This window comes from Podarcis cretensis, assembly GCF_951804945.1.
Source record: "Podarcis cretensis genome assembly, chromosome: 18".
NCBI lineage: Eukaryota > Metazoa > Chordata > Lepidosauria > Squamata > Lacertidae > Podarcis > Podarcis cretensis.
In genome coordinates, this window is record NC_137188.1 from 14,263,345 (window position 1) to 14,287,207 (window position 23,863).

Below are 23,863 nucleotides of genomic sequence, written 5' to 3' on the forward strand. Positions count from 1 at the left end.
AAAGGGGGGGAAACTGGGTGTTTTCTGACCGGCTAAAGTATGCACAGGAAACGAGAGGCAAAAAATTATTTTGAAAATTCCATCTTCCCGTCCGCCCTCTCCTCTTCGTTCGCCACAAGTGACCTGTGTCCGGCTCCAAACCACATCCATAAATAGCTGCCAGATATATATATATGTATGTGTGTGTATAATTTCTTTCCGCCCCCCGCCCCCGAAAGGATGAACTCTGTGGGAGGAAAACTGTTTAAACACATTCAATGCAACGTTAACCATTGGAACCATTCGAGCGCTGGCTTCTTGCGAACCCTTTCGCACATGCGAGACCCAAATGGGGGAGCCCTCAGCCCCTTTGCCACGCCTGCGTAAACGCACATCTTGCGAGTCTCTCTCTCTTTCACGCCAAGGATCAGATTTTCCCACCCAATTTTCTCCGGTAAAAACAAAGAGTCAGAAAAGTTGTCGCTCTTCGGAGAGGCGGAAACGGCCAGCGCTGGAGGAGCTGTCTTGCGGAGCTGGGGCTGCCTCGGCTCAAGGGGCAAGAGCGCCCTTTTGCCTTCTGGGCACTGCTGAACTAGAACCCCCGCCTTCCCGGACTAGCTGGGAGTCGTAGTTCAGCCGCACCAAGGCTCCCCACCAGGCACGGCCCTGTTGACTTGGGAACTGTGGGCCCAGCAGGAGTAGCGGCCTGCTTTTCCAACCGTTCTCTGTGGATCGGTGTGTCTCCCCCGCCTCCGCCTTCTTGCCAGCCGTTTCATGCGTGACCCGGCCGAGGTGTAGGGAGCAAGGGGGCGTCCCCCCAAATCCCGCTTGTGCCCCCATCCAGAACCTGAAGGGTGCCATGTCCGGTTCCCGGCCACATACGTTTTGAGGCTGCCTTTTTTTTACCCTGGAGGCATCTTCGCCGTTCACTAGTAATCCAGAAAAAGACGGAGCGAGCCATCTTTGGCCGGTAAAAAGCCACAGGGGCAGAGAATACACCCCCCCCCGCCCCGTCCTAAAGATGGTGATTCCAGGGCACGTTCCGATTTTTAAAGTAATAATAACACACAGCAGCAAGTTTTTACCAAGCCAGAAAAGAAATAAACACACAGACCCGAAACCCCAGGTAGGCTGACCGAGGGGAAAGGCGCTTGGCTCGGGTATCTCTTTTCTCTCTTTGCGTGCCCAGCAAATATTCCCGGATCGGGCGGGGCGGGGGGAGCAAATCAAAGCCCCTTCTCACCCTACAAACCGGCTGTTTGGCGCCGTGACAAGACCAGGAGGAGATTTGGGGGGAATTTGCTAGGAAGGAAAAACCAACACACACACAAGCCGACAAACACATTGGCGCCAGTTATATATATATATAGATGTGCGTGTGTGTGTTAATATATATATATATATATGGCTTTGCTTGTCTTAAATAAGAACAGAAAAGAAGGTTTCCCCCCCCCATTTGCTCAACGCACAAGAGAGATGGAGGATCTGGTTCAAAACTGGGGGGGCTACCTTTCGAAGAGAAGTTTCTGCCACGACTGAAGCCAGGCAAACCAGTAGCAATAATAATAACAAGAACAACAAATCGGAGGAAGGAACTGGCCTGGTGAGATGTAACTGGGGGGAAAGGCAGAGTTTAAAAACATCCCCCCCCCCAAAAAAAAAATTAGCAAAGCTTCTCTCCGCATCAGCCACGAGGCGAGGAAGGAGAAAACATGACAAGAGATGTCCGTCGGATGAAAGACGGGAGCAAAAGGTTCTTCTGTTGGGGAGAGTGTTTTTTTTTTCTAAAAAAAAGAGGAGGAAAAATGGCAAATTGGGGTGGGGGAGAGAAGAGAGTCTTCCGTGTGGAATCCGGCAGGGATGGAGGTCGGAGAAGGGATTCGTCTGCAGCGCAGGCCTGGAGGGCTACCGGAGAGGAGAATCGGGAGGTTCCCCGTGGGCAAGTCGTGGCAAGTCTCAAGGCGCCTCCCCCCCCTCAAATATTTGCCAAGGGTGGAGAGGGGGGGGGGCAGAGAGGAAGGGAGGAAAAGGGGATTCCTCTCCTCCCTGGGCTCATCAATATGATGAGCATTTTCTTTCTCTTTTTGTACATGTCCCAAAACCACATTCAGCCTGTTTTGTCCAAAGTCCGCTGCGTTTTCTCGTTTTAATATGGAATCGACAGATCCGCCCCCCTGCCCCCCCCCCAAAGTCCAACGCACGATGGGGGAGGAAGGGGGGAAAGAAAACAAAAAACAAAAAACCAGAACTGGGATGTGCAGAGTTCGTCCATCTCGAGCGCTTCCGTCGCTGCCCGGAGCAAGAGCTGGTCGGAGGGAGGGCGGCCCTCCCCGCCCCGCGAGAGGGGGGTCTGCAAAGAGGGCGGTGGTGTCGGCGGGGGGCGGCGGCTCTTGCCGGCGGCGCGGATCGCGGCTGCTATGTGCCGCCCGTCGTCTGCCCGTCCCCTTCGTTGGTGGGACCTGCGGGTGGGGGGGAGAGAAGGAGGCAATGCAAAACCAGCCGATGGCGCTCACCTAGGGAGACCAGAGCACGGCTCCAGGCGACTACAGTTATATCCCCTGCCCCTAACGCTTCATTAAGAATTTTCTGCAGCTGCCAAATAAATCCAAATGACATGCAAATAAAATAATACAACCCACAAAATAGGATAACGGACAACCCTCCATATAAGCGCCCCCAAGGGCTCGCTGCAAAGCTGGCACTAAAAGGGGCAGAAACAGTCTGAAGAGAAGATGAAAATGGAACAAAAACCACAACAGCAAAGCTTTGCACCGATCTTTGAGGGTTGTGGAAAGTTGGGAGGGAGCAATTATGGTGGATGTTTGGTTTTTAAAAAAGTAATAATAGTAATAGTAGTAGTAGTAGTAGTAGTAGTAGTAATAATAATAATAATAATTTATTCTTTATACCCTGCCCATCTGGCTGGTTTCCCCAGCCACTCTGGGCGGCTTCCAACAAAGGGCTGAAAAGACATTAAAACATCAGCCAGATTGGCAGGGTAGAAATAATAAAAAATAATAATAACATTCCCACACACTCTACAACGCTGTGTGATTATCTCCCTTTCAAACCTCCCCCCCCCCCAAAAAAAAACCCATTCCTTGCAAATCCTCAAACCTCCTCTGCGGTTAGTAAAGCCCCTGGGCTAGGAAACTGAAAATGCAACGCCAAAAAACGTGGGAGATTAAGGCCCCTGGAAATGGGAGCCCTGGCCTCCTGCCGCCCCCCTGGCTCACCACTTCCGGGCGACCCCGAGGGGGCGAGGACGTCGTCGTCGCTGTCTTCCTCGTTGGACTGGGTCACTTCGGGCTCCGGCGCCGCGCTGCTGGCTTCCTGCTCCTGCTCCACCCGACTCCGCAAGGCCAGGATCCGGTGGTGCAAGGCTGCGTAGAGCTGCCCCGTGTCTTTGGAGCTGGCCTGCGGGGCAAAGAAGGGCTCGCTCTCAAAAGCTGGTGGTGGAACCCCCTCCACCTCTTCCCCCCTTCTTCTTCCTAATGTAACCCTAATGCAGGGGTAGGCAAACCTAAGGCCCGGGGGCCGGATCCGGCCCAGTCGCCTTCTCAATCTGGCCCTCGGACAGTCCTGGAATCAGCATGTTTTTACATGTGTGCTTTTATTTAAAATGCATCTCTGGGTTGTGGGGCATAGGAAAATTGGGCGTATTTTTTTTTTATAATTTCAGTTTTCGCACGATTTAGGCTAATGCAATTTCTGTGTCAGTTTAGGGGGGAAAGTATGACACCTGCGTATATCCCCCTCCTTACCGATATAAGGAAGACCTTGACTCCTTGGTCCTCTGTGTCCATCGCTGTGATTCGGATGCTCTTTTCGCTGGCTTTGTCGATCTGCATCTGAGCCCACAGTTTGGTGTTCAGGATTAGCCGAAGGCTGCCTTGCGTTCTCATCACTGAGGAGAGAGAGAGATTTCAAAAGAGCAAACAAGCGTTTATTTCGGATCACAGCGTCTCCACCCCCATCGTCCAGCCCGGACACCAGGGTCCATTTCCCGAGGGCCTTCTGTCGGTCCGTGTCCCCCCCCCCCCCGCGAGAAGTGAGGTTACGGGGAACCAGGCAGACGGCTTTCTCTGTGGAACACCCTCCCAGCAGATGTCAAGGAAATAAACAACTGTCTGACTTTTAGAAGACATCTGAAGGCAGCCCTGTGTAGGGAAGTTTTTAGTGTCTGGTGTTTAATTCTGTTTTTAATCTGTTGGGAGCCGCCCAGAGTGTTCTGGAGAAACCCAGCCAGATGGGTGGGGCATAAACTTTATTATCCTCATCATTACTGCAGAAAGCTCCTCCTCGTTTCCGTCGGAATCAGTGGCATATGAATATCTTTCCGAGGAAGTGATCCATCTCCTCTGGGGGTCCTGCTCAGCCCCAACGACCGGCTCGCCTTTGCAACGCTTCCCCTGGCAGACCCTTCCCCGGCTGGCCCCCCGCTGCGGCCCCCAGTTCCCGGGGGGGGGGGGTTCCTCTCTGCCCCTACTCTTACCAAGGCGCGACTGTAGCGTCCCGTCGTCTGTGGAAGCCATGTCGTTGAGCCTCAGGAGTCCCCGGCCTCTTTCGACCCAAGACTGGGAGTTCTTATCAAAGACAAACAACTTGCATTGTATCTGCAACAGAGGAAAGGGGCTGAAGGATGTTAACGGCGAAGGCAGCAGAGATCAAAAGCTGCAGGAGGAAAGACCGCAAAGCCCCGCGAACAGGAACTCCAGGACGTGCCCAGCGCGGAAGGCGGAGGCGGCAGCAAGGAGCATCTGTGGGAAAAGGAAACTGGAGCATGCGCAGAACGCCGAGACTGGCGTGAAGGAGGCTGTGAGGGAAACTGGGGCTGCCAGTCAACCAGGTGCAAACCAAGTCGATGGACTATGCCGAACTGGCAAAACTAAAATTGAGAAGCTCAGAAATCAAGAAGAAAAGAAGTGCAGCCAATCAGAAGCTGCGCCTTGGTTTTTGAACGGTTTCAGGAGTCGGATGGACTTCTGGAACGGATTCCATTTGAGAACCAAGGTACGACTGTATATTATTTTATATTTAGTATAGTATATCATATGATGCTTGTATTGTTTAGCCCGCTCGTTCTCCCAAATCAGGATTCAAGTCCACTTCTGGCAGCTGCTGTGCTTCTGACCAATCCAGCTGTCTTAAACGTTGCAAATGTCACTGCAGAGATGTGGCGCATGGGATGCTGCCGTTGTTGCCGCTTCTCCTGCTTACCTGTAGGACGTTGCTCTCGGCTTCTTCCCCCGTGATCACCTCCACCTTCTCCAGAAGACACCTCCTGGCTGTCGCCTTCGTGTAGGCTGCGGCAGACTCGGCCAGCGACTCTGAAATGTTGTTGGCTGGAGAACGGATGGGCCACATCATCATTATTATTAAAATTAAAATCCAATCTTTACTGGTTTAAAAATGAGACAGACACACAAATAATGATAAAAACACAGCACATATCTCACACACACAAAAACAGTACAACGCAAAAAGACAAAAACATTTCAGCCATTGACCTCCGACCTTCTTGCTGAGATTCTTTGCTTCCTTGCTACTCGCCTCTATTTTTCAATAAACTTAGCCTGTATTATATCTTATTAGTGTTTTTTATACCGTATGCAATTCCGAGAGTTACTCAAAGCGTTCCAAAGTTTTAATATGGGGGCAATGTTCTTTTAAATACTGCCTATAAATCTCCCATTCCTTTTTAAACTTTCGGGTCGACCGAAATGGAAATGCCGTTTACCTTCCTGCCACAGCAGTACCTATTTATCTACTTGCACTGGTGTGCTTTCGAACTGCTAGGTAGGCAGGAGCTGGGACAGAACAATGGGAGCTCAAACCGTTGCAGGGATTCGAACCGCCGACCTTCTGATCGGCAAGCCCACCTACGCTTACCTTAAAATAAAATAAAATAAGCCGCATTATTGGTGGTGGGGTGGAGAGGGCAGAGGGGTTCTGAAACGTCACAGCACGAACGGTTCCTCCCCTCCCTGCTTTGACACCCGGGTCGAGGAAGAGCACAGCTGCCAAAACCCACCAGACTTCTGCGCATGCAACTCTGGAGTCGAAGGAACCCACGGGGGCGGCTGCTGGGAGACGGTGAGAAGAGGGAGCCCGACGCCTGTACCTTTTTCGGGAGTGGCTTCTTGCGACGAAGACTCCGAGCCTGAATCTCCACCGGCGTTCTCCTTGAGGCTGTCCGTGCTGGCTTCGCTCGACTTGGGGGGGCTCTGCCGGAAAGGAGCGGCGGTCAGAAAACAGGGACGCTACCGAGGAAACGCTCCAGGCCAGCTTCCAGGGGGATGGGACCTGGCGGCTGTCCTGGGGCTGCATCCTGCTGGAAGGTTGAGCCGGCTGCCCTGCAGTAAGTTCCCACCTGGGTGGGACTTGCCCACAAGTCTTTGAATTCTGGAATGGACTCCCCAGGGCGGTTGTGGGCTCTTCTTCTCGGGAGGCTTTTAAGCAGAGGTTGGGGTCCCTTTCCAACCCTACAATTTCCTGATTCTATGAAGCCAGGACACTCAAGCACCCCGTTCCATCTTCGCTGTCTAAATCTACAGAACTGAAAGCTCTCAGGAGCAATGGACACGGCTGCCAGAACCTTGTAAAAAGGTAAAGGTAAAGGGACCCCTGACCATTAGGTCCAGTCATGGCCAACTCTGGGGTTGCGGCACTCATCTCGCTTTATTGGCCGAGGCAGCCGGCGTACAGCTTCCGGGTCATGTGGCCAGAAGTACGAAGCCCCTTCTGGCGAACCAGAGCAGCGCACGGAAACGCCGTTTACCTTCCCGCCGGAGCGGTACCTATTTACCTACTTGCACTTTGACGTGCTTTTGAACTGCTAGGTTGACAGGAGCTGGGACCGAGCAACGGGAGATCACCCCGTCATTGCGGGGATTTGAACCACTGACCTTCTGATCGGCAAGCCCTAGGCTCTGTGGTTAAGACCACAGCGCCACCCGCGTCCCTTGCCAGAACCTCAATTGCCCCCCAAATGGAGAGGGAGGAAAAACTAGATTTGTTTTCACTTTGGTATTCAAAGAATTCATGGAGTGACTGAATTTGCACCCCACCTTTCTACTGCCTGGAGCTCAGGCGATGTGCACGGTTCCCCACACTTCCTCCTTCTATCCGCACAACAACCCTGCAAGGTGGGCTGGGCTTAGAGGCGGCCCCCGGCCCCCAAGGAACCTTCACAAGTCACTGCGGGGCCTTGGAGGGGGAGAAGCGTGCAGGCCGCCTTGAGCTCCCGGGAAGCAAAAAGCGATATATAGAAATGCAACAAAGAGGAAGGCAAACAGACGGTCAGTGGCCTCGCAGAGATGTTGTTCTCTGTCTCTGGACTCGAGCAAAGGGGAAGAAGGGAGACGGACTCACCAAGACTCTCTCACTCATGTTCTGGCCAAACACAAACTTGTTACTGGGGGCCTCCGCGCTGTGCGTCGAGTTTTCTATGCTGCAGGGGAAAAAGGAGAGCTCTGTTTTCCCCCCGCAACAGCGACACGGCGGGCTCGCCGCCCTTTCGGCGCAGAGGAAGGAGGGGACGCCTGGGGTTTGAGGCTGCTGCAGAACCCAAGGAGAGCGAGGGGAAGGGGAGGGGGGTCGCCGGCGGTCTCTTCCCCACCTGGAGCTGATGTACTGGAGAAAGTAGTTTGTGGCCAGAGGTGTCTCCGAGTTGGGGAGCCGGGAGTTCTGTGCGTCGACGGTGCCGTCGGCCTCGTCCCCTAGCTGGGATGGAGACGGGAAGCAGTGAGACGCGCCGAGATTTGGGGGGCGGGGAGGGCTGAGGAAGGCCGGCACCTCTCTCTGGCTCAGTTTATTACAGAAAGCAGTTTCTACATGTGCCATAGAGGGAAGTGGGGGCAGATGTGAAGGGAGCCCGTCGAGGAAAACACTGACCCAAAACTTTGTGGGACATCTTTGGGAGAAGAAAAGGCTCGGGAATAAACCCGACACAAATCTGGAGTCCCCAAGGATGACGCCTCGTACGGCTCCTTCTGGCAGCCAAGCGGGTGCCAAAAACGTCTTGGTCAGCAAGGGGGTTCTTCTCGTCTGGCCAGGCCAGGCCAGGCCAGGACCCCCAGACCCACTGCCCAGGCTTGCGCCCCGGGGATGTCGCTTTGGCGCTGCTCACACAGCTATTTGGCTTCACTCGCTTGTCTCTCAGGACAGACGGGTGCCAACAGTATTCCCACCCTGCCTATCATACTATCAAATTTACAGGTACCTTTACACGGTCCCGTAGGTTCTGCCCAAAGACGAAGGACTGTGGCGTGTTCTGCTCTGCCTTCTCTGTCTCCGAGGTGCTGTTGGACTCCTTAAGAAACACACAAAAACGGATGGTTGCAAAGCAACACCAAAACATCTAAAAGCAGATGTTCTGGGGGGGATACTGGCCCAAAAAAGTGTGTCTTTGGGAGCCAGGGAATGCCTGGACTGAAGGAGCCCCCTCCCCGTATTCCTGCAGCGAGGGTGCCCCCCAACACCACAAGCCAATCATCAAATTGCAGAATAAAAACCCAGGACCGGCAGACGAGATGCCGGCCCACGTCCTCCCCTCCGCCGACACCTCAGGGCTCCCGACAGACTCACCTTCTCCTCTGTGTCGGGGCTTTTGGGCACGGCGTTCGTTGCGGATTCCGACACGGCGGCCACAGGATCCGGAGGGATGCTTACGCCGTTGGTCCCGCTGCTTGGAACTGCGGAGGAGAAAACGCCCCGTTTAAAAGCACGCAAGGAGCACCGGCTTCGTTCTTGCAAGAGCCCTTCTTTCTCGGTGGCGGTTTTGTTGGTTTTTAAAAGCGGGGCGGAATCGCAAGAGCTTAAGCAGAGCCCGGCTGCGGGATCAGGCCCATCTCGTCCAGCGTCCCGGTGCCCCGAGGGGAAGTCAAAAAGAGGGACCTACATCCATGACCCATTTTACCATAAAGCAAAATCAATACAGTCGTACCTTGGATTCCAAACACCTTGTAAGTTGAACGTTTTGGCTCCTGAATACCACAAACCCGGAAGTGACCAGTTTGCGCACTCTTTTCGGAAGCCGAACGTCCGGAGCTTCCTGTAGCCAATCGGAAGCTGTGCTTTGGTTTGCGAACGTTTTGGAAGTTGAACGGATTTTCAGAACGAGTTCTGTTCGACTTCCGAGGTACGACTGTACTTGGATGGGTTTGGTTCCATTAGCACAAGGAGTTCAGCTTGTGCAACAGAAATCTCCCTTTGCCCTAGAGGGTTGGGGGAAACCCCAGAACACATTTAGGGGGGGGGGTGATGATTGAGTTCCTTTGAGCTAACAGAGTGGGGCCCTGCTTCGGGGGCTTCCCTTTGGGGGTCTCTGGTTGGGTAAAAGGTCAAGGACCCCTGGACGGTTAAGTCCAGTCAAAGAGACTATGGGGTTGCAGCGCTCATCTCGCTTTCAGGCCGAGGGAGCCGGCGTTTGTCCACAGACAGCTTTCTGTGTCATGTGGCTGGCAGGACTAAACCACAACGGAACACCATGACGGAAACCAGAGCACACGGAAACGCCGTTTACCTTCCCGCCGCAGCTGTACCTATTTATCTACTTGCACTGGTATGCTTTCGAACTGCTAGGTTGGCAGGAGCTGGGGCAGAGCAGCGGGAGCTCACCCCATTGCAGGGATTCGAACCGCCCACCTCCTGACTGGCAAGCCCAAGAAGCTCAGTGGTTTAGACCCCAGCGCCATCCTCATAGAATCATAGAATCGTAGAGTTGGAAGAGACCACAAGGGCCATCGAGTCCAACCCCCTGCCAAGCAGGAAACACCATCAGAGCACTCCTGACATATGGTTGTCAAGCCTCTGCTTAAAGACCTCCAAAGAAGGAGACTCCACCACACTCCTTGGCAGCAAATTCCACTGTCAAACAGCTCTTACTGTCAGGAAGTTCTTCCTAATGTTTAGGTGGAATCTTCTTTCTTGTAGTTTGGATCCATTGCTCCGTGTCCGCTTCTCTGGAGCAGCAGAAAACAACCTTTCTCCCTCCTCTATGTGACATCCTTTTATCTATTTGAACATGGCTATCATATCACCCCTTAACCTCCTCTTCTCCAGGCTAAACATGCCCAGCTCCCTTAGCCGTTCCTCATAAGGCATCGTTTCTAGGCCTTTGACCATTTTGGTTGCCCTCCTCTGGACACGTTCCAGTTTGTCAGTGTCCTTCTTGAACTGTGGTGCCCAGAACTGGACACAGTACTCCAGGTGAGGTCTGACCAGAGCAGAATACAGTGGCACTATTACTTCCCTTGATCTAGATGCTATACTCCTATTGATACAGCCCAGAATTGCATTGGCTTTTTTAGCTGCCGCATCACACTGTTGGCTCATGTCAAGTTTGTGGTCAACCAAGACTCCTAGATCCTTTTCACATGTACTGCTCTCAAGCCAGGTGTCACCCATCTTGTATTTGTGCCTCTCATTGTGTCTCGTTGGACAGGATGCAGTCTTTGATAGGGACCCTCTTCCTTGCCAGAAACAAGGCTGCTCACGGACCCAGGAAGCATGTCTGGCTGCTCCCTGCTCCCTCCCGCGCCCAGGGGAGTCACTTGCCTGTTTGCGAGAAAGCCTTTGGCTGGGGGGCTTGTAATACTGCCGGGCGCAAGACGCTTCTCTGTTGTTCCTTCGGTTTCTGGCTGGGGACCCCTGCGGGGGGAGGAGAACAGAAGAAAGGATTCCCTTGGGCCGTCCGCAGAGATGAAGGAGGGGATTCCCGCCCCAGCCCGGTCCAAAACTCACCAGCAACCCCTAAGCTCAACGCCCTCCTAATGTTTTGGACGGCAACTTCTTATAAGACGCCCCCGATTTAAGAAAACGGAGGAAATGGGGAATATTGACATAATCCTACTAGCAGCAAATACGCCCTTCTGTTCTCCCAGTGCCCTCGGGTTAAAAACTTGTTCCTTACCTGCGCTGGGCGCCTGGCCATGGATGAGGGTTGGAGGCTTCAACCTGAACCCAGTGCTTTTTTCCTCTGGAATGCAAAATGGAAAAACATTGCCCTCTCTCTCTCCCACTTCCAAAACTGGGAGGGGGGGTGGGGAGGGAGAGGCGGTGGGGGGCAGCCCAGCCGAGACCCTCACCTGGCTCAGAGTCGGAGTTCCCCGCCGAAGGCTCGCATAAGCTCGATGGCATGAAGACATTGTTCTTTGTCACTGGAAGAGGAGAGAGGGCGAGAGAGGATGCTCAGAGCCTGGGGGAAAGTGCCCCCCCATTTTACTGCCCCCCCCCAGAGAATCAGCATAAGGGGGCAGTAAGTGTGGAAGTTAGGAGAGAGGTGAGTTCGAATCCCCACCCCAACTTCTTTTTAAAGGAGTATGTTTCCTTTTTCCCGTTTTTAAATGCTTTATTGATTGAAAACTTTATAACAGAAATGTACAATAGACGTTATAGGCAAAATGAGAAAAAATACACAATTATTAATTTTTAAACTAATACTTGCTTTGTACATCGATTTGCGATTAAATTTGACAAAACCTACGATCTTCCCCTACGTTCCCGAATTGAATTCCTTAAATGTGCACTTAAACTTTACTTTCTCCATGTTATTTAACGAACTATAAATTTTATTTTATAAAATCATCCTATTTACACACCGAAGCTCAATCAAAACCTGCCAACGGATCCATCTTTGGACAATGTTCTTTTACACAGACTGTATATATCCCACTCTCTGATAAATTTTTCATCTGTAACGTTCTCTTAGCCTTGCTCAGCTCAGCGTACCCTCTTATTTTATTTTGCCAGTCTAATTTGGATGGGATATCCTCTCCCTTCCAGCCTTTTGCGATTAGAATTCCGGCAGCGACTGTGATATACATAAAGACTCTCCTGAACTTTTTGGGGATTTCATTACCCGTAATTCCTAGCAAGAAGGCTTCAGATTTTTAAGGGAAAGAGCATTTACAGTATGTTTCCAACTGTCCTCGGAAAGGTTAGAGGACAAGACACGCAGCTGCTTTCTAAGCAATTTCTACGTATTGTCCCTGGTGCTGAGGAAAGACCCCCTGCTGCACTTAAGAGAGAAACAGCATCGGAGAGGAGGGAGGGAATGCTTGTGTGTGTGAGAAATCAATACTGAGTGGTACCCTCAACCAGGAGACCACTGGCTCCTCACAACAAGCATCCGTAAAAACAGAAGACAAGTTTTGCTGGATGAGACCAGCAGCCCATCTGCCCCAGAGCCGTTTCATTTCACATTTAATTCGCTCACACCCTTTCTCCATTGCTGGAGAGTGAATGGCAATTTATGTCACAGCCGTCCTTTCCGATATCAGCCCAGCACAAAATCTGGAGCCCAGAGCTGTGTTTCCTGGCAGCCGGTCCCATTCCCAGATCTACCTCCCCTTCCGCTCCTAGCTGAAGCGCATTGCAAGAAAAATGCCGCAAGCCCCCTGAGAAAATAAACCGTCCTCCTTTACCTGACTGCGAAGGCGGGAACTGTGTGAGGGAAGAGGTCCTTTCACGCTTGACGGGGGGGCAGTAGCTCCCATCCTCTCGGTCGGACTCTGTGGGGAAGGAGAGAGAGAGAGAGGGTGAAAGGGAAGCCCACTTTGTGCTGTCTCAGCCTTCGGGGTTGAAACCCAGCTAGCAGGAGGAACCACCTAGAAGCAGGCTTTGAAAACAGATGGGCACTCCTCTGATAGCTGCATCTTCCATGCCGGCCCTGTCATGAGATAGAGTGGGGCAGCTGCCTCAGGCGGCAAAAGCTGAGGGGCGAGGAGTGGCCAGAGTTGTCACTGCCGTGCGGCCTGCCCTATGCCTGCTACGGTGTTTTCCCACCAGTTTCCGAGTAAGATTCAACTACTAGCCCTGGGAGAGGGCTCCTTCTGGTCCTCAGGCGGCAAAACGTCTTGAGTGGGCCCTAAGGAAGGGGGCGTCTGTGGTCCCCCAAGTGCTTCTGGCCTCTGACCCCCGGTAGCCTCTGCTGGCCAGCGTGGCTGTCGCTCACAGCTCTCCCTCTCTGATCCCTTGTCTGGCTCTCCCCTGGAACCCACCACCTCCCTCTCACGCCCAATGCGAGAGCCGGCCCCACCGACCGCCGGGAGTTTTTTTCACTTGCGGGAGCGAGACCCTTGGCCGGAACGGCGGGAGTGAAATAAGCCCATGCACCCTGGCCGGCGACGCAAACATTTTGGCCTTCTGCGCAACCCATCCCGACAGTGTCTCTTTCTGGCACATCATCACCCCGAGAATGGGAATTCGGGGCGCCTCTGGACTGTCTCTAGGCAGCGGACACGAGGTCTCCCTCACCTTCCCCGTCTTCTGGACTTGACCCATCTGCTGACCTCTGTAACAAATATATATACACGCGTGTAAGAGTTAGATTGCATCACCCTCTCTCTCTCTCTCTCTCACACACACACACACACAAACAATTATTGGGAATCCAAGCCTTGGCAAATCGCCCACCTTGAAAACAACTCACGTAAGCGAAAAGGACCCAGGGGTCAAACTGCCTAAGACAACTTCATTGCCATTTGGTCAATTTTAGTTTACAGTGGTACTGTGGTTCCCGAACAAATCGACTCCCGAATGCGGCAAACCCGGAAGCAAATGTTCTGGTCTGCGAACATTTTTCGGAAGCCAAATGTCCGATGTGGCTTTTCCGATTGGCTGCAGGACGGAAGCCACACCTCGGTTTCCGAATAGTTCCAGGAGGCGAACGGACACCTGGAACAGATTAAGTTCGAGAGCCAAGGTAGCACTTTGTATGCAGACATGGCAGCTAAGAAGGTCCCACAGGTCTACGTGAGTGTCTGGATTTAGCACACTCCAAGCTTACTTTTAAATTGTTTAAGTTAAAAAGAAAAGGAAAGAAGCAACTGTTTTAATTCAGGTCGCAGGACTCTTTGTGATGACAGACGCAGGCATTCTTTCCCTCTTGGAATAATTTCCTAAGGACTCGGGACGTCATAGAATTGTCCTCTCCAACTCTGCAATTCTACGATTCTTTGACCCAAAGGATCCTCTGGTACAACCTTCTGCAACTGAGGAATTGCATCTGAAAAGCCCATCGCCTTCCTCTGCCGAAGAAGACCTGTTCCCGCCAGGAAGTTCTTCCTAATGTTTAGCTCAGCTGGACAACCGTGAAAACTTTTTTTCAAAAAACAACAACATTTTTTTCCTGTATTTCGCCCCCTCCCCAAAAGCTATTCGGTGCTATTAAAAATTCAATTAAAACTAAGTAAAAATTGGCCAAAATCACAGAACAGGAGAGCAAGTTTGGGAGCTGCACCCAAGGATGGAACAGGAGGAGGAAGGAGGGAATTGGAGGGAAGGAGAACTTCAGGCCAATAAATGGGAAATCTGTGGCCCTCCAAAGGTTGCTGCGTTTGCAGTTCTCGTTCCCGGCTTCTGGAGCTACTGGGTGCCCTGAGCCCCAGCGGCATCTGGAAGGGCCAGCCTGGGGGGCAGACTGATTTAAAAACACTGCCAAGGCTGCAGCGCTGCTCCAGATTAAGCAGCGAGGGTGCTGTCTTCGCTTCATTTTCCAAATCCCAACACTTCCAAAAAGGGCAGGCGGGAAGCGTTGTGCTGGAAGAGGCGTCCCCTGCTGCCAACCCCCAGCCCAAAGCTATGCTGCTGAGACATCACCCTGAAGCCCCTTCCTTCTCCCTTGCCATCCCATCCAAGAACTATTTCCCTTCCATTGAAGGGCACTGGCTCAGGGGCGCAAAGGTTGCCCAAGGCCCCGGCGGCATAGCCAGGCATGGCTGGCAAACAAAGACCCCTGCCTGAAACCCTGGGACGCCATTGGATGCCAGTCAGAGTGGGCAACGCAGAGCTAGGCTTCAAATCCCCGCTTGGTCATGAAGTCAAGTTGCTGCCTCTTCACCTCCTTTGCAAGGCTGTTGTAGGGAGAACTGAGGAGGGGTGTGTGAACCATGTGCTCCTTGGAGAAAGAGGTGGGAGATGGATGCAGAGAATGAGCTCTTCTTCTGCTGACCTGCTGAAGAAAGCCGGAGGGCCCAGCCAGAGGGAGATGCCTGCTGCCAGCCTGGCACCCAGAGATCTCCACGCAGCTGCAAAATGTGCCTGGCATCTGAGGGGTTTCGAACACTGGGCAGGACCGCCATTCCTGACCTGGAAACATCCCATGCTTCCCCTCACCCCCCAAAGTATGGGTTCCTGCATCACTTTGGGCTCTTCGGACAAAGGGCAGAATAAAAACAAAAATAATACCACCCCTTTTGTACAGTTGGGATGCGGGTGGCGCTGTGGGTAAAACCTCAGCGCCTAGGACTTGCCAATCGCATGGTCGGTGGTTCGAATCCCCGCGGCGGGGTGAACTCCCGTTGTTCGGTCCCAGCTCCTGCCCACCCAGCAGTTCGAAAGCACCCCTAAGTGCAAGTAGATAAATAGGTACCGCTTTCTAGCGGGAAGGTAAACGGCGTTTCCGAGTGCTGAGCTGGTGCCGCCTCGCCAGAGCAGCTTCGTCACGCTGGCCAGGTGACCCGGAAGTGTCTGCGGACAGCGCTGGCTCCCGGCCTCTAGAGTGAGTTGGGCGCACAACCCTAGAGTCTGGCCAGACTGGCCCAAACGGGCAGGGGTACCTTGACCTTTCTTTGTACAGTGGTGCCTCGGGTTAAGTACCTAATTTGTTCTGGAGGTCCGTTCTTAACCTGAAACTGTTCTTAACCTGAAGCACCACTTTAGCTAATGGGTTCTCCCGCCGCCGCCACCGCACGATTTCTGTTCTCATCCTGAAGCAAAGTTCTTAACCTGAGGTACTACTTCTGGGTTAGTGGAGTCTGTAACCTGAAGCGTATGTGACCCAGGTACCACTGTATTTCTATCCACCCCCCTTGCCTTGGAGCTCGTGGGGCATCTGTTAGCCGTTTGAAACCTCTAAAAACAGGACTGCATCCGTGGCCCTCTCAAAGATGACACCCAGTTTCGTTCCCCCCTTACTAAGCACCCCTTTGACCGCCCCCGTCCCAGAATCTCCACTGAATGCGCACCCAACCCAATCTCAGAACTCGACCCTCCCCAGGCCCACAGCGGCCAGCCACCCTCATCCCCGGATACAGGGCAAAGGAAGCCTCTTTTGATGTCTCCTGGCTGGGCTGGCCACGCTTGTGCCCTCCGGGCGCTCCTGAAGCACCAACTCCCAGCAGCCAGCAGGGCCAATGGTCAGGCCCCAGAGCGGATGGCAAGTCAGAGGCTTTGGGAGGGCGTCCGATTCCTCGGCCAGAATGGAGACGGGTGTGGGGATCACGCCTCTCCCTGGGACGGCTTCCTGTCTCCATCAAGCACCCCAAACTGTGGCAATTTGGCCAGCCTACTGTACAAGGAACCACATTAATTGCACGGTCCATTTTTTTGCCCCTGGCCCTCCAAAAGCTGCACCCTTGGTGGAGTGGGGTCCTCGGGCTGCAGAAATTAGGGGAAACTGTGTCCTCTTCTCCCAGCGCTGCTGAGTTTTGGGAGGGAAAAACCAAAGCTCTGGGAAGGCATCTGTGCCGCTGCAGACAAGTTAAACTGCAAGGCTGGGTCATATATATTTAAGTGCAGAGAAAACGTCTATTTTGGGGAGGGGGGAGAAACAGAACTCAAGAGAGAGTTTCCATGGAGGGCCTTTCCAGACAGCTTTTCCAAGACTTACCCTCGCCAGTCCGGGCCGAACCGGAAGAATGCGGGAATCGGCCCCTGGGGGGGCGGGAGCCTCAAAGTTGCACCCCCCTGGTGACTTGGGGTGACCCGCAGGCCGGCGAGGAGGCTCTGCTTCTCCCGGGGGGTCCTCGCCTGAGTCCGACACCCCTTTTTGCTCTGCAAGGGACTGGGGGGCAAAGGAGAAGAAGAGCCCTTCAGTGCCAGGCAATGGAAGGAGGGAGGAGGGCGCGGAGGGGGGTCCATTGGGAGCCGGGCATCACCGCCAGCATCACGGTCCCGCAGCGTCAAGGCCCCCACGGCGTCTCCTGTGTTTTGGGCGCTGGGTTTGGTTCTTGGGGCAAGCGGGCCTCCTGAGGTCCTGCTGTCTCCCAACAACAACCCCCCCTTGAAAAAGAGAGATGAGAGCCCAAGGAATCTTTCAGGCCTTATTTACGGGTATTGGCAGAAGGGTGTTCTGGCTAGTTGTGCTTCCACTACCGACTGTCACATTTAAGCTGTGGTTCCTGCATGACACAGGGTTGGACTGGATGACCCCTGGGGTCCCCTCAAAGCAGTTTACGAAAAACCCCAAAACAACAAACCAGTACAGTGGTACCTCGGTTCTCAAATGTAATCTGTTCTGGAAGACCATTTGACTTCCAAAACGTTCGAAAACTGAGGCACAAAGGGCTGTCTGCACACTCAGTTGAGAAAACTGAAAAGCACGCTACAGAAGCCGTTCGAAAACAGAAGCATTTATTTCTGGGTTTTTGGCATTCGGGTTCCGAAACGTTCGTCAATGGAGACGTTCGAGAACAGAGGTACTGCTGTACTAAGAAACAATGATTGGCAGGAAAGCAAAAAGTCCTTAAACCGTCACTGATCGCTTTGCAAGGCTGCCTTTCCAAGCTGCTTTTACGGGTCTAGGTGGGGTTCTTTTCCCCTGAACTATACGGCCTGAACATGCAGGGCTCTTCCTAGGTCCTTCGGAAAGGCAGAGTATGCGGAATTCACGCTTTACTATCCTCCTGCCACAAGCAACGTCCCTGCAGAGCAGGCTTCATCTCCAGCATGGATAACACATATACGCTGGATAGAGTATCACGGCTACTTCATACATCCAGAGCGCCTAAAGAAAATGATATAGCCAGGCACTTATAAGAAGATCAGACTGTCCCTGCCTGTGGGCTCACAATCGAACATGGGGAAAACAGAACTGCACAAGGCGAACTGCAGCAAAGGTTGGTGGGTTGAGAACTGAACACCCCTTCCGATAAAACACCACATTGCCAAGCTATTCAAAACACAACTTTTTTGTAGGAGTGGCTCAAGGGAAGTCAGCCTTAAAACCGTCTTAGATGAAAACACACAGGCAAAATAATAATATCAACTCAGCCCCATGGGCCGGGTATATTTCCACTCCAATTTGACAGAGAAAACACGCAATTCTCAAGTCCAGCAGAAGCCAGCGGATTCTCAGGGCACAGAGGCCACCGTGTTCCAACAATCACCACGGGGCAAAAAACCCAATGGCAAAAAGGAGTTGCAAAGCCGCTGCAAGGAACTCAGGGCCGCTGCCCAAACAATTTTTAATCCTCCCATCATATGAGTTTCTCAAGTCACCGACTTGCCTACAACTAAATCAGCACATGGGTAAAATGAACGATTGCTCCCAAAACAAGGGGCTTTGGGCTTTAAGATCAGAGCCAAGGTGGCTCCCTTGGCCCGAGAGCTGCCTTCCCTTGCCAGGGGCAAGAGGCAAAATCGGGCAGCAGAGCGACTGGCACAAGCAGCGGTTACCTTTGTACAGTAGGCTAGATTTTACGCACCTTTGTGCATGTCCGCCCGGCGATCCGGACGGCCGAGAGGCGCCGTCAGAGTCTAAAGACACACCCCAGCCAGCCCCCCACCCAAAAAAAGGTGCAAAGGGTGAGGAGGGGTGTGTGGTTTGGGGACAGCACCAAAGGCCCCCTTCTCCCTCACCCCTACTTAAGATATGGGGTGCTCTCCGGAGTGAGGCTTGCCGGCCGCCTTCATTACATCACTTTGGGTGCCAGGCAAAAACGTCTCTCTATAGCTGGGCCTTCACATTTCTGCAGCCTTCTCACGGCTTTGGCAGGACCGGGGGTTATTGGTTTGCTTTTTGTTCCGTTATGTATTTTGCATTTTTTCGTTGTGCACCGCCCTGGGATCTCCGGAGGAAGGGCGGTGGGCAAATTGAGCAAGCAAATAAAATAAAAACGAACGAGATGGTACGCACACAGGCGTGTTGCGGCAGACGGAAATCACAGAAGGCGCGACGCCCTCCCTTTTTTGCAAGGCGAGAAGCTTTTTATCAAAGGCCTGCATTAAACTGCGTCAAACCTTTATTCGTTCTAATGAAAAGAAACCTGCCTCCCCATTGATGGAGGACCTTTCTAGTTGCTTGAGGAAAGGCCCAAATTCAAGCTGTGTCGTCTCCTGGTAGGACCCCCCTCCCCAACAGTCCCCCCCTGGGTCACACTGGGGCTGAAGTCCAACCAAGTCTGGAGAGCACAGACAACAGTGACCCTCTCAAATTTACAGTCAATTCTTAGGCTGATTCAAAGTGGGGGCGTTTTGTTCTTCCCGACTGAACTAACCAATCCAATCGAGTCCTAACTCTCTCGCCATCAACCGCACTCCCACCAAGAGACCTTTTGGGTCCAGTCAAGAGCTGCCAGCCTGGCCTCCCTTGCAGGGGCCTTGGGAAGAAAACAGTGGGAAGGGGGCGGAAAAACAGGCATGCCACTTTGAGCTCCTTGGACAAAAGGTGGGATATTAAATAAGGGAGCCATGCCCAGTGTTTTCCCAGTGTAGGACTAACATGGGATGCACACCCCCCACTGTTGTCACATGACTGTCTGCTTGCAAGCTGCCCTGCAGGATGTAAACGCGAAGACGTTCGCAGGGGGAGACTTGCAAACCTTTCCTTTTCTGCACAGAAACCTTGCTGTCCTTCACAAGAAGGGCTCCCTGCCCCTCTCAGCCCCCCCTCCAAGGCCCGGTTCCTTACCTTCTGTGCTTTTTCCTTCTGAAACACAAAGACAGGAGGGGCGATGGCTGGCTTTTCTGCAGAGAGACCAAAAGCGGAAAGGCACTCGAGTTAACTCAGAACACACAGCCTGCTGCTGTCTTCACAAACGCACAACCACACACCGTATTTGGAAGCAAGGCTCCACCCATGCTCAGAGGCACTCTCGCCTCCCGTAATTTATTCTGCCTGAACCAGGCTTGGTTTCCCCTTTCCCTGCCTGGCTCAATTCTCTCCCTCTGCTGATCCTCTCCTTCGCAGCCTAAATATATATATATGAGCAGGAGGGGCAGCTGTTCTTAATCTGGTCTGCTCCTCAGCCCAAGCACTCTCTGCCTATGCTCAGAGGCTCTGCTACCTCTCTACATCTATCATGCGATAGATATTTATGTGAACCGCCCTGAGACCTTCGGGTTTAGGGCAGTATAGAAATTTAATAATAATAATAATATCATTCCCTCGCCGTTTATTTCCATGAGGAAACGGAGAGCGGGTTCCTCCTCCTTCAAACATGCCCAGGCGCTCTGCCCATGCTCAGAGGTCCCGCTGCCTCTCATCCTAAGCAGGACTCCACTTGCTGGCGCCCCTCCACCCATGCTCAGAGGCACGACTCCCCTTTGCTTGGAGGGGCTCAGCTTCTGCAGCCCTCCCTCCACCGTTTAACCCTTGGCCCACCTCCTCTGGGGCAAGCACTCTGCCTATGCTCAGAGGCACTGCTGCCTCTCAACATCCACCATTCCCCTATTTCACGAGGAACCGGAGGGGCGGGCCAGAGGTGGCGGCACGCCAGGCTCCTCCTCCTCCTCCAAACAAGCCTAGGTGCTCTGCCCATGCTCAGAGGTCCTGCTGCCTCTCATCCTAAGCGGGACTCCACTTGCTGGCGCCCCTCTGCCCATGCTCAGAGGCACCGCTGCCTCTCAATACCCATAATTTCCTTCTTTCCCGAGGAACCGGAGGGGCGGGCCAGAGGTGGCGACACGCCAGGCTCCTCCTCCTTCTCCTCCAAACAAGCCAGGGCCCTCCGCCCATGCTCAGAGGCACGGCTCCCCTTTGCTTGGAGGGGCTCGGCTTCTGCAGCCCTCCCTCCCTTGGCCCACCTCCTCTGGGGCAAGCACTCTGCCTATGCTCAGAGGCACTGCTGCCTCTCAACATCCACCATTCCCCTATTTCACGAGGAACCGGAGGGGCGGGCCAGAGGTGGCGGCACGCCAGGCTCCTCCTCCTCCTCCAAACAAGCCTAGGTGCTCTGCCCATGCTCAGAGGCACGGCTCCCCTTCGCTTGGAGGGGCTCGGCTTTCGCAGCCCCCCTCTGCCGTTTAACCCTTGGCCCGCCTCCCCTGGGGCAAGCACTCGGCCTATGCTCAGAGGCACGGCTGCCTCTCATCCTAAGCGGGACTCCACTTGCTGGCGCCCCTCTGCCCATGCTCAGAGGCACGGCTGCCTCTCAACACCCCCCATTCCCTTACTTCCCGAGGAACCGGAGGGGCGACACGCCAGGCTCCTCCGGACAAGCCCAGGCGCTCTGCCCATGCTCAGAGGCGCCCTCTCCCCCCGGCCAGGCCGCTCCCTTTGTCCGGCCTGGCCGCGCCCTGCCGGGCCTGGCGGGGCTGGGCGGCGCCTCCCCTCGGGGCCGGCCGGGCGGGCGGCTTCTCCCTCGGCCGCCGCCCTCGCCTCCCCCCCGGCCCCGCCGCCCTCGCCCTCCGCCGCCCGCCTCCCCCCCCCCCCGCCGCCTACCTTCGTTAGCCAGGTCCGCCATTTTACTTCCTCAGCCACTCCCCACAATGCACCGCGCCCAGCCCGGGCAAAAGAGCCGCTCTGCCCGGCCGGGGGAGCCGCACGGGGAGCGGGGGCGCATGCGCGGCGTCGGAGGGGAGGAGTCGCCGGGGCAACGGCCCGCCTCCTCAGGGCCGCATGCGCAGAAAGGCCTCATAGAGGCGGCGCCCCCTAACGACCATAAGGCGGTAATAATAATAATAATAATAATAATAATAATAATAATAATAATAGTTATTATTATTATTATTTATACCCCGCTCTCCCCAGCCAAGGCCGGGCTCAGGGCGACTTACAAGCAATAATAAAAACAAGTTGAATGATTACAACTTAAAAACAAAATTAAAATACAACATTGAAACATTAAAATATTATAATGTAGCCTCATCGCAGAGGGAGAAGGAAAAGAGAAAAGAGAGGGAGGGAGGGAATCAAACTGGCTCCAAGCCAAAGGCCAGGCGGAACAACGCTGTCTTACAGGCCCTGTGGAAAGAAATCAGATCCTGCAGGGCTCTGGTCTCATGAGGCAGAGTGTTCCACCAGACCGGAGCCAGAGTTGAAAAGGCCCTGGCTCTGGTCGAAGCCAATGTAACTTCCTTAGGGCCCGGGACCACTAGGGTGTTGTTATTTATGGACCTTGAGGCTCTCCGTGGGGCATACCAGGAGAGGCGGTCCCGTAGGTCCGAGGGTCCTAGGCCGTGAAGGGCTTGAAAGGTCAAAAGCAGCACCTTAAACCTGACCCTGTACTCCACCGGGAGCCAGTGCAGCTGGAAAAGCACTGGGTGAATATGCTCCCATGGCAGAGACCCCGTGAGGAGTCTCGCTGTGGCATTCTGCACCGCTGGAGTTTCTGGGACAGCTTCAAGGGCAGCCCCGCGTAGAGCAAATTGCAGTAGTCAAGCCTTAGTTATTAATGCTGCTATGATAAAGACTAATGGTACCGAACCACCAAAAACTGTGTTATTAGAAATTTGTAAATGGAGTTTAATTGATATTTAATAAAGTTAATTTGAATTATAAGAAAGAAATGTTCAGCCTCTCATCTACCTCCCCAGCCAGGGAACCACTTCACTGTGTCCGAAAACATCTCGATCACAATCCGCAGTATGCAATAATAATAATAATAATTCATTAATTAAATTCCTATCAACCTGCCGGATTTTAATAATCCTCACCTACCTCGCCAGCCAGCGACCCACTTCACTGTTTCCCAAAACATCCAGGGGGGGCTGCCCCTCTGCTCAAGCACAGCGCCCCCAACTCATCCACCTCCTCTGGGCATCTGGGGCAGGAGGAAACCCCCACCCAGCCCACCCTTGAGTCCCCCTTTATGATGGCGGCGATGACAGTCCCTCTGCCGCCTTGGGAGGAGGGGGAGTCCGGCTGCCCACTGGGGCTGCTCTCATCCTTCCCCTCCCGGTTGCAAGAGCCCCTCTGGCACTGATAGAAACTGGAGGGTTGGAAGGGGTTCCAAGGGTCATCTAGCCCAACCCGCAGGCCAGGGTCCCCCGGCAGAACACCATTCCGCCTCTCTTTATTCATTTCTTTATCACATTTTTTTAAAAAATCATTAAATTTCATTTTTTTAGTTTCAAAAAATTGACTTCCTTCCCCCTTTCTGCGGTTCCTTAAATTATTTTGTTTATAAAAATATCTTCTGCGTATCCGAATTCTTTTCATTTGCTCCTTTGTTGATCTGCTTTAAATGTATACTCCTATAAAACTGCAGGTCATTACAACAATCCTGCCAGGGTTCTTGTCTGTTTACAATTTATCTTTCAATATTCAATATTCCTTTATATATATATATGAAGTTGGTTATCTTGATTTCTTAATTTCGCCTTTTCTGCAAAATCCCCCTTTTCCAGCAGCCGCGACGCTCTAGCTAATTCGCTCTTTCCCCCACTCCCGGAGCTGCGACGCTCTAGCCGGCTCTCTCAATGCCTCTTCCCCCCTCCCCTTCCGGTCTCCACGTTTCCGGCCGCGCCAGGCGGTTGCCGCGGCAACCAGGAAGTGCTGCCTGGCGGGGCTTCCGGTCCGCCGGTCCCAGCCTTCCCCCGGGGGGTTCCTCCTTCTTCTCCTTCCGCCGCCCCAGCCATGGCGGACTCGTTCAGGGCGAAGAAGCTGCCCAAGGGGAGTCGGCGCTCCCCGGAGCCGCCCGCCTACGACCCGTGGGGCTGGGGGGACGCCGAGTGGGACGGGGAGCTGCCGCCGCCGCCCCGGGTCTGCTGGGAGTCGGAGAGGCTGGCGGCCAGGGCCCCCCGCCCCCCCCTGGAGAAAGGGCGGGGCTTCTGGGGGGCCCGCGAGGAGCCCCCGAGCCGGGCGGGGCCCTGGAGAGGGGGGAGGGGTCCTGGCCGAGGGGGGAGGGGGCGGGATCGGTGGGGGGGAGGGAGCCCCCCCCAGGAGGAGGAGGAGGAGGAAGAGGAAGAACACTGGAGGGGGAGGGGGTCGCGCAGA

The 23,863-nt window shown here is 53.8% G+C and overlaps 1 protein-coding gene across 4 annotated transcripts; it reads right to left on the minus strand.

Annotated features, from left to right (window-relative positions):
• Nucleotides 1–202: 202 nt before the first annotated feature.
• On the minus strand, nucleotides 203–22,671 carry RANBP3 (RAN binding protein 3). Of its 4 annotated transcripts, none has more exons than XM_079960682.1 (18): nucleotides 22,586–22,671; nucleotides 19,616–19,671; nucleotides 16,595–16,768; nucleotides 13,240–13,276; nucleotides 12,408–12,494; nucleotides 11,070–11,141; nucleotides 10,895–10,960; nucleotides 10,540–10,632; nucleotides 8,569–8,675; nucleotides 8,204–8,293; nucleotides 7,601–7,704; nucleotides 7,354–7,432; nucleotides 6,104–6,206; nucleotides 5,200–5,324; nucleotides 4,475–4,595; nucleotides 3,744–3,886; nucleotides 3,216–3,396; nucleotides 203–2,438 (listed from the first exon to the last, which is right to left on the minus strand). In XM_079960682.1, exons 1-18 carry the CDS (start codon nucleotides 22,623–22,625, stop codon nucleotides 2,395–2,397), a joined length of 1,722 nt encoding a protein of 573 aa, XP_079816808.1. In that variant the 5' UTR covers nucleotides 22,626–22,671; the 3' UTR covers nucleotides 203–2,394. The 4 variants fall into 4 exon arrangements, with proteins under 4 accessions (XP_079816808.1, XP_079816809.1, XP_079816810.1 ...); XM_079960683.1 differs by lacking the exon at nucleotides 22,586–22,671 and adding an exon at nucleotides 21,368–21,480; XM_079960684.1 differs by lacking the exon at nucleotides 16,595–16,768 and having other exon boundaries at nucleotides 22,586–22,669.
• Between the last annotated feature and the right edge of the window lie 1,192 nt (nucleotides 22,672–23,863).